This window comes from Artemia sp. Qi Xiang Cuo, chromosome 5, assembly GCF_049724085.1.
Source record: "Artemia sp. Qi Xiang Cuo chromosome 5, ASM4972408v1, whole genome shotgun sequence".
Lineage (NCBI taxonomy): Eukaryota > Metazoa > Arthropoda > Branchiopoda > Anostraca > Artemiidae > Artemia > Artemia sp. Qi Xiang Cuo.
The window spans coordinates 5,077,061-5,094,675 of NC_142798.1; the positions used below are offsets into that span (position 1 = coordinate 5,077,061).

At 35.5% G+C, this 17,615-nt stretch overlaps 1 protein-coding gene across 8 annotated transcripts in view; it reads left to right on the plus strand.

The window, feature by feature from the left end:
• Synd (protein kinase C and casein kinase substrate in neurons protein Synd) overlaps nucleotides 1-17,615 on the plus strand; it is a 206,605-nt gene that overhangs the window by 78,553 nt on the left and 110,437 nt on the right. For all 8 annotated transcript variants that reach the window (XM_089089306.1, XM_089089310.1, XM_089089312.1 and 5 more), the window contains exon 3: nucleotides 9,717-9,865. In XM_089089306.1, coding sequence (XP_088945432.1) covers nucleotides 9,717-9,865 — 149 coding nt within the window. The remainder of the gene's footprint in view (nucleotides 1-9,716; nucleotides 9,866-17,615) is intronic.

The window sequence follows — 17,615 nt, forward strand, 5'->3', positions numbered from 1 at the left end:
ATTGGTTATTGGGAAGTATACAGAAGTTTTCAGGAGGTTTTTTTCTGGTAGTGGGAGGGAAGGGTGGGTCGGTGGTTATGTTGGAGGATCTGTTCATGAAGGAAGTTTTCATGGGGGAAGGGAAATTGCCATGAAGGGGGCACCGGACTTGCCAGCATTATTTATTGGTTATTGGGAAGTATACAACAATTTTCAGGAAGGATTTTTTCTTGAGGGGGGGGGGCTAGATGCGGGTGTTAATATGTAGAATATTTCATTGGAGTATGTTTCTTTGGGATAAGGTACATTTATCTTAATGGGGCGCCTTATTTCCAAGCATTATTTAAAAAACGATCAGAAATTAAATAAAAAAAAACAAGTTTTTTCAACTGAAATGTAAGAAGGAATATTAGAACTTAAAACGAAAAGAAATTATAACGTATGTGAGGGGGTTCTCCCCCAAGTCAATACCTCGCTCTTTACGCTACAGTTTTTTTTTAGTGCTTTCAAAAGAGCTATCTATTCTAATTAAACGGCCTTTGTGATTCAAGGGTTTCTGAATCAAATTTTTTTTAACTTTTAACGTAAAGAGCGTGGTATTGACTAAGGGGAGAACCCCTTCATATAAGTAATAACATATACGTAATAAAAAAAACAATAAAAAAACAAGCGATACGGCTCAATAGTAATCGAAACTTTTAAAAACGAAATTTTGATGTCAATAAATGTATCAAAAGAATGTGTTTATAATGCTGATCCTAAATATATAAATTTTATTAAGTTTAGTATTACTCATCAAAGGCTACGAGCCTGAGAAAATTTACTCGATTTTTTTAAAGAGGGGGAAACATCCCCTACAAGTGAAAGAATTTTAATGAAAATCACACCGTCAGATTCAGCGTATCAGAAAACCCTATTACATAGGTTTCAAGCTCATATCTGCAAAAATCTGCAACTTTGTATTTTTTGCCAGAAGAAAAATATACGAATATAGAAGTTAGTTACGTAAGTTAATTTGTAAAGACATCCATTTAGCAAAAGAAAAGTAAAATTTTTATACAAATAAAAGCTGCATTAACTAAAAAACGATCAGAAATTAAATAAAAAAAAACAAGTTTTTTAAACTGAAAGTAAGGAGCGACATTAAAACTTAAAACGAACAGAAATTATTCCGTATATGAAAGGGGCTGTCCCCTCCTCAACGCCTCGCTCTTTACGCTAAAGTTTGACTCTGTCTCACAACTTTATTTTTTAAAACAATAAAAAAGTTTAGCGTAAAGAGCGAGGCGTTGAGGAGGGGACAGCCCCTTTCATATACGGAATAATTTCTGTTCGTTTTAAGTTTTAATGTCGCTCCTTACTTTCAGTTTAAAAAACTTGTTTTTTTTTATTTATTACACTAAGGACAGATGTATGGATAATGCTTAAAATGGCGTATTTGACGTTTAGTAATATTAGGTCTTAGGGATCAATTGATTTGAATGATTTTGGGGTTTTTGGACCCTAAAGCTTTCAAAATCTCCTTGACCCTATAAATTTTTTTTCATAAATAGATAATCAATCACAGGAACGGGGTTTAGGGTCACATCTTAAGAAGTTACAATATTTGTTGACCTATAGATGGTAATGGTAATTACTGGTAATAGTAATGGTAATTCTTGGTAACTAAATATTGAACAATTGAAGATTAAAAATGTTGAGTTAGATTTCTTATGGATGGTATATACAATAGCCTAGAGGAAATATTAAAATTTAAATTAAAAGTCAAATTACTTTTAGAGCAACTAAAAGCTTTTTTTAGAAAGACTCTTGGCGCTATCAATTGCTTGATGACGTACCGCTAGCTTTGTATATTTAATAATTCACATTTTAAATTCCAAATATTAAGTTGACTTTCGGGTGGATGCCAGAAACAATAAAAAATGCAAAAAAAACGAAACATTAAAATAAATTAAAAATTGCTATTTTGAATACTTAAAGGCTTTTTTTTGTTGTAAGTATTCATGGCTCCATCAGCTACTATATAATATGCCAAAAGTCTGCAATTAAATAATGCGACGAAATCAGAAGGGTATTTTTTTTGTTCGTAATCTGAAAGTGTTCTTCAGTATTCTGACATATTTCTATTAGTTGAAATATGTCATATTTCATATTTTTATGAAATTATTTCATATTTCTTTATAACTGCCTGTACAGAAAAGTAACCACAACAATAACTTTCCTCGTACTTCATCGGAAATTGCAGAATTAGAGACTTTTCCATTGACAATAACAGCCAAATAACAAACTTTCGACTTATAACTACATTATTAAGATCAGTAAACGGTAAATTTGTGTCGACCTGAACTCAAATTCATGAGTTTCAAAAACTGCCTGTACAAATCTTGGAAATTGAATAATTAGCAGTTTTATATTAAAAACTGCGCTAAATTCCCCTTGATCAACTATGGTTTTTTCTTTATATTATTTCATATTTCTATTATGGGAGAAACAATGAAAGGGATCATGAATTTGATCAGAACTAGATTGAAACAGCATTTCTTACAGTGTCACAACAGCTAATAGAAATATACTAATAGAACTAATACAATATGTCAACTAATAGAAATATGTCAACTAATATCAACTAATGAAACATAGTCAACTAATTCAACTATGTCAACTAATAGAAACATAGTCACGCTGAACTTCCAACCACATGAACAATAATGCCAGTCTTTTTCCACTCGAATCTCTTTAGTAAAATTATTATTAAGAACTCGTTCAACAAAACTACTGTTTATTGAAAATTTTGACTAAACAATCAAATCTTATCTAAAATTTTACTTAAAATCCAATAATTTAATTTTCATGCAGAAAATTGAAAACACAGGAAGCTACCAGCCAATTTACACCAGTTGTTTATTTTAACTTCTGAGGTAGGTTTTCCCTGGACGGTAGATAAAATGACGTAAAATCTTAAAAATTGCGTAAAACCTAAAATATTTTTTGTAGTAAGATTCTTAGCACCATGGAATAATTCATGGCATGTCGCTAATCTGGGAAATTGAATAATTAGCAGTTTTATATTAAAAATTTAGCTAAATTCCGAGGGGCTAATAACTGACCGTCGCAGGTGTCCCTTCCTTCGTCCCTCCGGCTGTGCCTCCGTGCCTCCGGCACACCTGAAACAGCGTGTTCCTGGAAGCGAAGGAACGCAGTTTTATCTTTGGCTTATGGAAAGCGTACGGCGCGTTTTTTAACGACGGCAAACTTTCTCCTCTTGAGAGGTTATCTTTTCTTGGTCGTGTTGTTTACTGCGTTCGACATTGGAGATCCTGGGTCCTAAAAAGTGGACATTATGCTTTGAACGAGAATTTTATCACCACAAACCTTTACCATTGCCTTGGGATAAATATGCATTCCCTAGTGCTTCTCATTCGTCGATTCAAACGGCTTGGGCTCGAACGTCTTTTCAAACTCTCCGACATGAATAGCCAACCGTGTGAAGATTTTTTTAGGAAGATGCGGTCTCAAACCAGCACTTACAGTACTGTAATAAACTTTTCGTTCCTCCAACTTCTACATCGAATTCGTCAATATGAAAGTATAACGGATTTTGAAGCTCGATATTCAAATGAACAGTTGTCCTTGCCCAAGGCCAAGCGAGTTAGATCCATTGGTGGTGTGTCTGTCAGTTCCGATTTTTCTTTGCCCGGGGACGATGAAATCAAGCTCGAGCTAGGGCGAGCTCGTATTGAAAGCCAGCGAATAATGAAAGCCTTGATACCCGACGACGTACTTTCTGCTTTCGGTCACCAAGTACCGAATGTTTGTCTTTCTGTACTTCACGACAGTGACTCAGACGATGACTCAGAGTTAAATACTCTGTCCGATAAGTAGAAAAAGGCTTCCGCGACTGACACTGAATCGGGCTCAGAAAGTGACGGCATCTTTGAAGATTTGCCTGTGATTGCTCACTGTGTGAAACACCAAGTTGAGAAAAATTGGGTTAGTGAGCCTGTGATGAACATGAAGAATTCTAGGTTTTTTCTTGTCAAGACTTCTGACGGCTCCATAACACCAATAAAAAATCCATGCTGTTGTGGCTTCTGAGGGAAAGCTCTGAGAAGCTGAGTAGTGACCGATTAAAACTGGTGATGGTCCAGGGCCGACGAGTAGGATTACGTGAGTCGCCACAAACCAATGCAGAGGTCGGTGTAAAATCGGAATTGCGTATCGGTGAATGGTGCGTTTACAGACCGGTTGGCAGGGGAAAGAGAGTATTAGTTGGGCGGGTCATACAGTTTGGCTACTTGTCTGGGCGAATAAGCCACTCTGTTGACACGCAGAATATAGCGATGCCGTTCCCTGACGACATAGGAATTATGTGCCAGTAGTTCCGGCTGAATGCTGATCTCACATTAACTGCCGCATTGGTAGACCAGGGTTACTGTGACTCCAGCCTGTATATCATACATTCAGCAGAACCCGTTTATGTGGAAATCGGCACCAACATTGTCTTTGGCTTTGACTCAGACATCTTCACAAAGCTGAATTCATTTATCCAGAAGAAAGGGTTCCACTTTTTTGATGTCTCGTCAGCATCGCAATCATCATGTTAAAAATGGCACCTAAACCCAAAACTGACCTCAAGACCATAACCACCACCCTCGCCATGTTCTGTGTGTCAACAGAAGGAATTTTGTTTAGCATTTTTCAGAGGTAGTTGTTATTTTTTCCCCTCCCCTCCTCCTCTCCACTCGGTGATATTTTAATACAAAAACATATAAATCTTACAACTTATAAATCTTACTATAAATCTTATACATTATCATATCACCTAAACTTCAAAAAAAAGAAAAAAATTATATACCAGTCAATGTATTAGCGGACATGAAGGCACACTACCATTTAACTTTTTTCTTGCCAAATATCTATCGCTCCCCCCGTTCCAGGGTGTCCTTCCCCCTCTAGGAGACGCTTATCCGGTGGCATTTTTACTTCAGTTTCTTAAAATACCTATCCTTCAATTTTCACTAATACGAATTCGAATTTTAAAGGGTCTTCCAAAAGGCTTACTCTTACAACTTTAAAATTTTTTAACACACAAAAAAAACTATTTGCTCTCCCGTAGACTGGGCGTCCTCCGTCCACAAGAAACCCATTCTTGCGGTGGCACTTCTTTCCTTCTTTTTTTTCTTTTTTTTCAGCCCTTTTTACGACCAACCTTAATCAACAAAAAAAAAAAAAAAAAATACAACCGACCCATCAACAAAAAAACAAAAATAACCTTAATACCGACGTGCATGAGGGCACAGAACTGAACAGTATCTTGAACCATGTCTCCTAGGGACGACGAGGCCACCTACGGTGGGGCTGATCCTTCCAGCTCAAGTGCGTGTATCCCTCGTCCCCCGTGCGCTTGAGTTCTTGATATAATTTTATTAGTCTCAAATACATTCCAAGATCTTGGGAAGCGGAAGTGATGAATATCATTGAAAAACTTGTTCTGCTCAGTAGAAGACTTAGTAGTAAAAGATTTAATGTTTATACTTGTGCTAACTAAGCTTAGTCTTATTTATTAAAACTCATTTGTCAAGTTTCTTAGGGTTGTCATTTGAGCTGTGATTATCGAGATGATTACTGAAACGTACCAATAAATATCTGAGAAACTAGTTGTTTTTTTTTTAGTTGGTTGCTTTACTTAGCGCTTTTTAATAATAACTCGGTAGTAACAGTTTTTCTGACTGTTGCTTTACAGTTTTCTCTTCAAATACCCAAAGGCCTGGGTTTAATACCAAGAAAGTTGGATTCTAAGTTCATTCGGGAAAAAGGGATCTGTGTTTCTTCCGGATTCTTTCGTGGCAAAGCAGCAGATTCCTTTTTTTTTAGTACAATTAAGAATCCGAGATCCAAGGTTGCGTCTTGGCATAGCCACTAAACAGAAAATCAGGTATGATAAAAGGGAAAGGGACGTGTGAAGACGTGATAAAAGGCAACTTTTACCGCTGGCTAAGCCATATTGAATAGGGCTGCAAAGCGTGACGTCAATTCTTGGGCGGGAAATTCCAATAACGATGAAACGTAGATGCGTAGACATGTTTTCTCCGAACTCTGGCGAATTGTTTTGGCTTAAAATATTTGTCGTAAATCCTACTAATCCACCAGAACGTTTTTACGTCGAAATAATACTAGGAATATTGACAATCAGTTGTTAGTTACAACTAGAAACCACGTTTCACGGTACTTTGAATTTCGTACCTTGCTTTTTACGTCAGCACCGTGCAGCCCTATGTTTTATAACTTAAAAACCGTGTTCTGGGATTTTTTTTTTTTAATTTCAGGATTTTTTTTGAAGAAAAATCAGAATTTTATTTTTGAGCTGGTGGCAACGCTGCATGTGTAATAGGAAAAAGTGACACCATCAGTGCCATTGTAGGGTTACCTAGTTTTTGCATGGATATCAACAATTTGCAGTCCTCCGTTCTTCTTCTTTAGGTACATATCAGTTGTTTTCAGTCTTGGGGGTTCTTTTCCTTGCCAAATAAACCTGTAAATGATTTTTTCCAAGTTTTAAAAAATCGCTTTTGAAGGTTCTGAAATATTCGACATATACCGAATAACAGGCAATCTGTATATATTAACATATTGCACCCTTTGGAATATGCCTCCGGCGTGCCTCCGTGCCTCATGCCTCCAGGTGTCCCTCAAAATGCCCAGTTGTTAACCCCTCGCTAAATTCCCCGTGATCAATTATGATTTCGGAATATATTTTAAAATATACTTTGTTTGGTGTTTTCATAATACAAAATCGCCCCCACCTCCCTCAAATTGTGACAATACATATTTTGTTTCCGAATTAAAAATCGAAATTATTCCCCCTCTTCCTCACATTTCTGTGAATTGCCACCCCTGCTAAAGTCTCACCTAAATCTCCTAATTTGTCCTGGGTCTTATTGCAGTTTTTTATTAATAGCTAGTAAATCACAAGAACAGGGTCTAATAGAATATTAAGAAAAGCCACAGTGGTATTTGCTGACTAGGCGGGTCTTAATTAGTCTACTGGACTTGCCAAGACAATTATTTTGCATTTCCGGATTGCGTGGTTTGGTTTTGGAATAAAGTTGTTTCTGCAATTGATCGGTTCACACTAGTGTTTTCCATTGTGCTTGCCAAATCATCTTTGCCGATTATTATCAAGAAACTACTTTTATCCAAGTACGTGAAATGAATATATGCAAAAGACCTATTAACTTGATAAAAAAATCTGCAATATTTAGATGGTAAATGTTCGTAAACGATACTAGATCTGAATCCAATTTCGGAAAATATAGTCATAACGGAACGATACAATGGTTATTCCCTGTTGTTTTCTTTGCGTATGAGTAATTTCTTTATAATTTTATTTTGATCGTCCTCTGTGATCTTGAACTTGAATCCAAGGAAGTGCCGTTTCTCTGACACTTTGGGTACATCACGGACCGCCTCTTTTTCAATTACGCGTGGTACACTTCCGCATCTCTGTGCTTGGTATGCTTCTTATCAGGCTTGGCACATTTTGGCCACATGCCGGCCACATGATTTCTGAAAAAGGAGAATTCCTCACTTGCATCTTTCACTGTTTACGAATATTTGCCCCCAGGCCACATTATAGTCATAAATGTCGGTGAAAACCAAAATTACACATGACTATACCGTCAATCATGTATCCGTTTCATTGTTCCACGAGTTGGTAATTGTTCAACTTTCCAGCGTATTTTTGTGATTGACAAATCAGAGTTCACATTTAAGGCACCTTTTTTTGAAATTAGAAAATATGAAGGCCTGGAACAGCTGTTCTTCTATCTGTGAGATGAATCTGGCAAGAGATACACAGACATATTAGTGGGCATAATTGGGAACAAATTAGTGTTGATATCAGTTTTTCAAACCAAATTGTTGTCATTTCAATTTTCCCCTCCCATTAGATTTTGAAAAGTACATTTCGTTTGTTTTGTGGGAGGGTATGGTTTTATTTATGATTTTTTGGAGAAACTGCGAAACAACAGAATTGCACCACTCCCTAGGTTTTGAAAGTAAACTTTGCCCCCCTTGACTTATTTCTGGTTACCTACTAAAAAGTCGTTGCTTCTTGCAACTGAGAATCAGGTGATGGGGATCAGAATCTCAAGGTGATGGGGATTCTTAACCATATTGTCCTATTGGTAGTTGATTTTTGGGACATAGGGATCAAAAAGTGTACGTCCCTTTTCCTGGTTATATCGAGTCAGAATGAGCAGAAATTACGTGCGGTGCCAAACAAGGCAATAAACTAGCCTTTATGTCCTTTTTGGTTTTAATAATCAATTCAAAAATGTTTATAATTTGTCAGTATTTCTCAAAAGTTTTGTTGAGGCTTTACAGGCTGTGACTCAGTTTGAACCGAAGTTATTTGACAATTTTAAAATATGGTGCACGGAAAACAGTCTTCAAGTCAATGAAAGTAAGGAAAAAATTATGAGGTTCAACCTGCCAAAACTTTGTTTCTCCCGAGCCACGTCCTTTTTATCCTTCTCTTTCGTCTGCGAGTATTCTAGGATTTACATTAAGTGCTGACTGTTTGTTCGCTATTCATGTGCCAGAGCTGGTGAAGAAGAGATATTCTGCTCTACGGATGTTGATGGCAACGTGTCGCTTAGGTTTCCCGACTTATCAACTTGAAACAGCCTACCTTACATATTTTTGATCTCTCCTAGAATATTTGTGTCCCAAAGAGAGCCCGCAGCTTCATGTTTACTACCTGAATGACGATTCGGAGGGGATACAGAAGCAAGTTCTAAGAGCTATTATTGCTGAAAATGTTTTGACTACTGCTCGGCTCTCAAATCACATTGATGATCTGCTTCGGACACTTCTTGCTCTCAGCGTCTTACATTTCTACCACCTGCTATGCCAGCCCGTGCGAATACTCGCACGAAAAATAAACTGAAGCCAGTTGTATCCCGCACGAACAGATTCAGCAATCTTTTGTTCCTTTTTTCTTTACAAGTGTTTATAAAAATTTAAAATGCAATGTTTTGGTGGGTATGTCTTTCTAGGATGTAATTGTAAAAACAAAACAAGGCCATTTGGTTCATTTTTTTATGTGTCTGTGACAGCTGTTTGATTAAAATGATTGCGATCGTGATTCTGAAAAAAAAAAAAGGTCGAATATGATCAAAAGTAATGCCTTAATTCTATAAATATAGATACTTAAACACACTTTTTTTCTTTTTTTTACAAGTATATATTATAAAGATAAAACTAATCCTTCTTCCGAGGTCTAAGGAACAGGTACCCGAGATGAAAAAACCTCTTTTCGAAAAGGAAACCGCCAAGGTGCAGTTTCTTCTCTTTTTCTATTTAACAACTATCTTGTTTAGCCTTAAGAACAATGCCCCTCTTCTTACATTTTTTAGAAGCACCAGTGGCTCGCTTGTTTCATGTGTAAATGATATCCTTAGCATCCGTTGAACTATTGAACAGATTTTTTGAATTTTCAAAAGTCTACACGATGAACCTGAAGCTGTAATACCTTGAATCTCCGGAATTCCCTGAATGCTAGAAAGTGGTAGCTCCTAGTTTCCAACTGGTGTGAAAGTAGCCACGTTCCACATGTGAATTTTGGGTCCTTGCGACTGATTAACTAGTTGTTGTTTTTAGGCAATTCCAGTTCGATTTTGGTTCGTTGTTCTTCACGAACACTTTGGTTTTTTATATCTCGTAACCTTTTTCAGGACCTGAGTATGGTACGACAGAGGCAGCTTGGAAAGGAGTTTTAGTGGAGGCAGATCGACTCTCGGATATACATTTAAGAATACGAGACGGCATGGCTAACGATGTGACACACCAGGTTAAAACGTGGCAAAAGGAAACATATCACAAGGTATTCTAAGGATATCTTTTATGTATCTTTTGTCATTCTTTTATTTGTACGAAAATCACAGAGCATCTAGTGTTTGATTCACGAGGCTCCCTGGGGGTATTCCTCATCCTTGCCCTGACCGTATTGATCCTGGCCCGTTCACTCGATTTGCTGGTCTCTGCAATGATTGCGTTTTCCATATCATATTGAACGTAAAATACTAGCAGAAATGTCTTTTCTGGGGAAAAATAAGGGTACAATGGTTCTCTTGCAGCTCAGCCCTTGTTTAACTGAACCGCGTGCAGCTCAACCTATTTAACTAAACCCTCTTGTAATTCAACCCCGTTTAACTGAACCCCCATGCAACTCAACCCCGTGTGAATCAATCCTTATCTAACTCAACCCCGTTTAAATGAGCCTCGTGCAACTCATCCTTGTTCAACTGAACTCCCCTTTAACGGAATTCCTGGTTTACTAAACACACATTCAACTCATCACCCATACAACTCAACCATTATTCAACTCAGAAACTGGCATAATAGAAGTTTAATGTGGAAATGAATTAATCAAAATTTCTAAAAAGAGCTGGAAACGCTGATAATCCTCCTTTTTTATTTTTTATTTATTCAGTACTAGTAGGACACTGGAACATTTGAAAGTTAAGGTCATTCGAGAGCTAATATTCACGTTTACGCGTTTTTTATAGTTTCGTCGTGACAACACTATCATAAAATGCCCTTTGGCACCAAACTGTGATTTTAGTGTCATCTCTGGAGTTTAATTAAAGGCTTGAAACCATAAAAAGTCTACTATCACTCAAATCTCCTTAAATCGAAAGCCCTTAAACTGGGGCGTAAAATCCATCCCTTGAATACTCCCCTTCCCAGTCCATTTGCAAGTTAAAAAAAAAGTTTTGAAAAACTACCAAGTCAAAATTCATTCAAATGCAAATCTGAGTTGTTAATGATAGATGTTATTTATTTTCATCTCAACCCTAAAATTAATTGCGAAAAAATTTCTTGGGAATTTTGAAAAAGAGCTTGACACCCGGACGTGTCTTTTTTCTCCAACACTAGCTCAGCGACGGAAGCACTAGTTAAATCAGCTTCTAATCAACGCTAATTCCAACTTATTATTAGGCTTTGGGTTGGTTTGAGTCAAGCAGGGCTTGATTTAAGTCGGGGTCGAGTTGGACGGGGGTCGTGTTGCATGGGGTTATTTAAATGGGGTTGAGTTAAAAGGGTTAAGTTGCACGGGGGCTGAGTTGAATGGGAGGTGAGTTGAATGGAGTTGATTTAAATGGGGGTTTAGTTGAACGAGGTTTCAGTTAAATGGGTTTAGTTTAAAAGGGGTTCAGTTACACGCAAACCGGACACAATACAGTTTCTATCGACGAACTGTTGGCGAACCTTGAAATAATAATTAAATTATATCAATATTACTAATTATATATTAATTATATTGTTACATTGACATTATTAATCGTGTTAACTATATGAGTACGGTATGCTTCAAGGGTTTGTGCTCTTCAGTTATAAATTAGGCACGTGCTCTTCATAACAAATAATAGTAATTTGTTATACAGAAATGCCATTGACGGGAATTGAACCCAATGCCCTCTGAAAAGGTGGCCTGCTTTGTAGGGGGCCGTGGGCTCAATTCCGACAGATTTTATAAATTTTTAAAGCAATTTATATTATACGCCTAACATATGTATTGCATCCTGACCATTTATTTGGCGAAAACTAAATAAATACTATCTGAACTAAATTTTCATTATAATTAAATAAAATAAGTGTGACGAATTTGAGAAATAACATTATGTATTTCCAATGAAAAATATTGACAAAAAAACAATATTCAGATATTTTTCGAAGCCTTCTCATACTGAACAGAGTAATCTTAAGAACGAGAAAGAAAATAAGAATTATTTATTATACCATCACTGGAAAAAAAAATAATAAAAAAAAAAGATCCATTTAATAACAAAGTGAAGTTTATGAGTTAATTTTTTACTATATTGTGAAATCACAAAGATGAATATTTTGTTTATTCTTCTCTTTTATCAACCGAAAAAAAAATCAACAAAAACAAACAGATTTCTCGATTGCTTAAATTTTGAGAAATATCTGTCATCAGCACATGTCATCAAATGACAATCAAAATTGTTTACAGTCAAACAACATAAACGACAAACATAGAGTATATATAATACAGGGACGGACGCAAGGAGATGGGGGGGAGAACCTCGTAGCCAACCCCTTCCTGAAAGCCTAAATTGTCCCGAATTTTGGGCACTTCTAATTTGAATTTAAAAATAAAGATTTTTTTTTTATTATTGCCCCTTCCCTGGAAAATAGTTCCCGAGTACGAACCTGACATAGTACTTGCTATTTTTGGAAGTGAAGTGATAACTGAGCTGATTTCTTAAAGTTTTTTTCACCGGGCTTCAACGTTTTCTTTAATACACCAAAGAAAGTGTCAAGAAAGTGATTTGTATTACCCGGTAGTGTGGTGTCACTCAGCCATAAATGGTGAACAGGAGATCCCAATGGTGCGTCCATGGTGCACCAGTCATGAAACACCCCCCCCCTCCCCTTGCCCCCACTGTGAATGTACAGGCATGAATGACGAAAAATGTCTTTTCTTATTTATTTATTTATTTTCATCTCATTTATTTACGATACATTTATTTTACGGTTTTACCGGTATAAATCAAAGAGAAAAAAGATTTTACAAATTGTACGTGATTGGAGTATGATTTTTAAAACTCCTGAATTTCGTTGAGTTGTATATGGAACTTTCAAAAATAGATCAACAGCCTAAATTAGGCCTTAGGAAGGTATTTTCAATTTCCTATCTTCACTCAAGCCACGCACTTTCAGGATACTTGACTATTTATAGGCCATAAACATATTTCTTAGTTTTTTTTTTGTCTGAATTGTGGCTTGCATTTAAAAATCAAACACAAATCAAACTAAAATATTTATTATTTATAAAAAAAACACACTACGTAATAATAGGATTCGATAAGAAGACTGAATGAAGTTACAGTGATCAAAAGAGAGAACCTAAATGTCTAGACAAAGTAAACATCAATTTACTTATAATAATGCCTAAATATTTAAGATTTTTTAAAGAAGTTGTCTTAATTTGAACTATAAAAATAGAGCGTCAACTATAAATATCACGATTAAACAAATATTTGGTTATCGAACACTTTACGCTGTCTCAAACGAGATCACAAAAGAATCGTTATGTTTGCATAGCAGACACTTTGCATGTTTCTGACTCAATCAAGATGTTTGATTTTACAATTCTTAGGCTGATATTCGATCTTCGCCATTTAAAATAAAAGTCTTAAATGTAAAATTGTGCCCCCTAGAGGTGCGAAAAACCTCAAATAAGATTTAAATCTCAAAATTAGGAATATACGGTATACAAAATGGGATTGAAAAGTTCTAAAGACTGGGCTTGCAATTGAAAACGTTTTGCATGTTTCTGACTCTATCAAGATGTTCGATTTTACAATTCTTAGGCTGATATTTGATCTTGTCTATTTAAAATAAAATCCTAAATGTACAATTGCGCCCTCTAGAGGTACGAAAACCCTCAAAATAAGGTTTAAATCTCAAAACTAGGAATATACGGTATACAAGGTGTTATTGAGAAGTTTTAAAGACTGGGCTTGCAATTGAAACGCTTTGCATGTTTCTGACTCGATAAAGATGTTCGATTTTATAATTCTTAGGCTGATATTTGATCTTCGCTACTCAAAATAAAAACATTAAATGTAAAATTGCGCCCTCTAGAGGTGCGAAAACTCTCAAAATAAGGTTTAAATATCAAAAACTAGGAATACACGATATACAAGGTGTGATTCAAAAGTTTTGAAGATGGGGCTTGCAATTAAAAACGCTTTGCTTGTTTCTGACTAAAATTCGTAGATCAGGGACAAACTATGTGCGTGTGAGTTTACACTTCTGCAGTATTTGTGGTTAGCTTTCTGCCCCTAAGGGAAAATTCATGAATCGAAAATAACTCACCAATATTGGCTTCACATTCAAGCCATGTTTATCGAAAATGGCTCCTTATTTTTTTTTTTTTTTTTTTTTTTTTTTTGGAAAATTGGCATCTTGAGATTTTCTGGTCTGAAACAAATGATGTAGATAGGTCAAGAGTTTGAGAAAATTCGTTAAGATGAATAACGTCATATTTAGAAGCACATTTCAAGAGCATAAATACGTAGTTTTTCGCTTCAGGAGTCGTTGTATCGTTCTAGTATCTATGGCGAATCCAAAATTACACAAGAAACATAGCTAATTATAAAATGCCAAGTGTGATGAGTCTATTTATTAAAGGTAGTTTCAGATGTTTCATAATACCTAGAGGACAAAAACATAAATTAACAGTTGCTCAAAAGGAGACCATCAAATGAGACAAGATCAAGAGGACGACCTGAGAAATGTAAATTCACAATACGTGAAAATGAACAACCTAGACCGTCAAATGTGACAAAACCAATTGGAGCAGCTAAGACAAAGGGCATTGAAAAAATATTTGAAGTAATGATAAACGAAATTGAACAAAGAAATATGTGGTTGGAATACTTACGAAAACGACAATTGCAACGAGTCAAAAACGAAAGTGAATTTCAAAGAAATATGCGGTTACAAGACATGCAATGACCAGGATCAGAACAAATCAAGACTGACAGTAAAGAATAAAGAAGGCGTTTTAAGCAGTTTCATAATACCTAGAGGACAAAAACGTAAATAAACAATTGCTTAAAATGAACAAAATGGACAATCAAATGAAACAAGAGGACGACCTTAGTCATGTTAATTCACGGGTAAAAATTAGTAACCTAGAGTATCAAATGTGACAAGACCAATCCGAGCAGCTAAGGTAAAGGGCATTGAAAAGATGTCTGAAGTAATGATAAACGAAAATGAAGAGCAAAGAAATGTGTGGTTAGAATACTTGCGAAAATGACAATTACAACGAGTCAAAACGAAATCGAAGAACAAAAAAAAAAAAAAAAAAAAAAAAAAAAAAAAAGCGGTAACAAGACATACGACAAAGAGGGTCAGAACGAATCAAAACTGAAAAGGAAAAACAAAGAAATATGTGGTTAGAAGATATGCAACGGAGAGGACCAAGAATTACGCTGCTAGAAGATAAGCGGCCGCGAGAATTACAAGCGACAATGAAAATCAGAACATGTCAAAATGAAAGTGAAGAACAAAGAATTGTGCAGTTAGAACAATAAAGAATAGTATAAGCAGTAGAGAGTCTTTTCATGGCCTTGGAATGTTGCCAAGCTAGGTATAGAAAACTGTCAGGAATAGATCTGCAGCCCAAACTGGGTTTATTTTCAAGTTGCCTTCTTTCACCTCTTCCCTATTAGCCAGGCCTTAAGAAATTGTTGAATATGGGTCGATTCCAGCATTAACTTCGAAAATAGCTTCCCACATGCTGCTTGCTTCTTTTTCACTTACCGGAATGAAGAGATAAAGAAAATAATGTGAATTAGAGACTAGAGACCTTCCTTTTCAGAAGGTAAAAATGTTCCACGCTTGCAAAGCCAGGGGAAATCAGATTCCCCTTCCTAGACACGTGAAGAACAATGAAGAATGGTATAAACAGAAAAGAGTCTTTGTTGCCGTGGAATGTTGTTGGGCTGAGTAAAGAAAACTATCAGGAACGGACCTACTGCCCAAATTGAGTTTTATTTTCAAGCTACCGTCTTCGCCTCTTCCCTAATTGTCAGGTCCTAAGAATTTGGTGAAGATGAATCGATTCCAGCATTAACTTTTAAAAAAAGCTTCCCTAATGATGGTTAGGTCTGTTTGTCTATTCTTCTAAGTTTCATTGACCTCGCACAATTTTCTAAGCTAAAAAGAATGCGCCCATTCAGATTTTTCGTGAAATAAAATATGTATGAACATGTTTTTTTGGGGATTGTGATTCGATCTTTCCAGATTTTGACCCTTGGCATTTAACTAGGCTTTGTTCTGCATCAGTAATGAAAAACAGATTACCAAGTGATCATCTAGTGGAAATTAGCTAATAGTATAATACAAAAAAACATGAGGCTAGTTTATCCTCAAAGAGACTAAGCTTAGTTAGTTTGTTATAATCTTGACTTTCCGAGCATGACACACAAAAAAATATCTGGAACAATAAATAGGGGAAAATAAACTAATATGATGTAACCTAACTGCCTATTTAAATTGTCAACATTCAAAACTTGGTCTGAAGAAAGATTTTCTTGAAATATAGCCTATTTGCTAAACTTTGAGGCTTTGCTAAACTTTGATTTGCTACGTATCAAGGAAATCAATGACACTCATACCCCTCTGCCATTTTTCTGATAGGTACCACCCTTAAATATGCTCCTTTTAATGTATTGAAGAATGGAGTTGATTAGGGAGGAGCTTTTTTTTTTTGAAAGTGCCCTCTTAATGATTTTTTTTTTGTCTTTCTGGCTCGCTATAAGTAATCGTCCACGTCTTTTTGTCCACGTCTAGTGGACACGGTGTCACATTGCCATTCCATAATCTAAGCTACATAACGTATAAATTAAAAACCATCTATGATTGACCAGCTAAAAATAATTCATTAATCAGAATCAAAATCAGATTCTTACGTATATTAATTAAAACAGTGTAGTAGGTCTTTTTAGGAAGCCACTATTGTACTTGGAAACAAAGGAAATTTTTACTGGGGGGGGGGGGTGTCCAAACCGTTATCCTTCTATACAATAGTGGAGGTTGCAACAATGGGTTATATTTAGTTGTGTACTTCTCTTCCTTGGGCTTCGCTTACCTCGGGCTGGCTTTGTGCCAGGTTTTGGTCCTTCAACCCATACTCGCTATTATCCACTTGAAAACCATTTTATAAAAATAGCTTAGTCACCAGCTGTATTAGTTAATAGAATTTTTTTCTAGTTAAAAATATCTTGCAATATATTTTTTCTTTCAGAAAAATATTTTTTTTCAGCACACTAGGTGCGAATGTTTGAAAATAACTTATTCCTTTAACACCTATCTTAATGGATTTTTCTAAGAATTAGTATTAGAGTAAAACCATGGTAAAACCATTTTATAAAGATAGCTTAGTCACCAGCTGTATTAGTTAATAGATTTTTTTTTCTAGTTAAAAATATCCTTCAGTATATTTTTTCTTTCAGAAAAATATTTTTTTTCAGCACACTAGGTGCGAATGTTTGAAAATGACTAGTTCCTTTAACACCTATCTTAATGGATTTTTCTAAGAATTAGTATTAGAGTAAAACCATGGTAAAACCATTTTATAAAGATAGCTTAGTGACCAGCTGTATTAGTTAATAGAATTTTTTTTCTAGTTAAAAATATCTTTCAGTATATTTTTTCTTACAGAAAAATATTTTTTTTCAGCACACTAGGTGCGAATGTTTGAAAATGACTCGTTCCTTTAACACCTATCTTAATGGATTTTTCTAAGAATTAGTATTAGAGTAAAACCATGGTAAAACCATTTTATAAAGATAGCTTAGTCACCAGCTGTATTAGTTAATAGAATTTTTTTTATAGTTAAAAATATCTTTCAATATATTTTTTATTTCAAAAAATTATTTTTTTTCAGCACACTAGGTGCGAATGTTTGAAAATGACTTGTTCCTTTAACACCTATCTTAATGGATTTTTCTAAGAATTAGTATTAGAGTAAAACCATGGTAAAACCATTTTATAAAGATAGCTTAGTCACCAGCTGTATTAGTTAATAG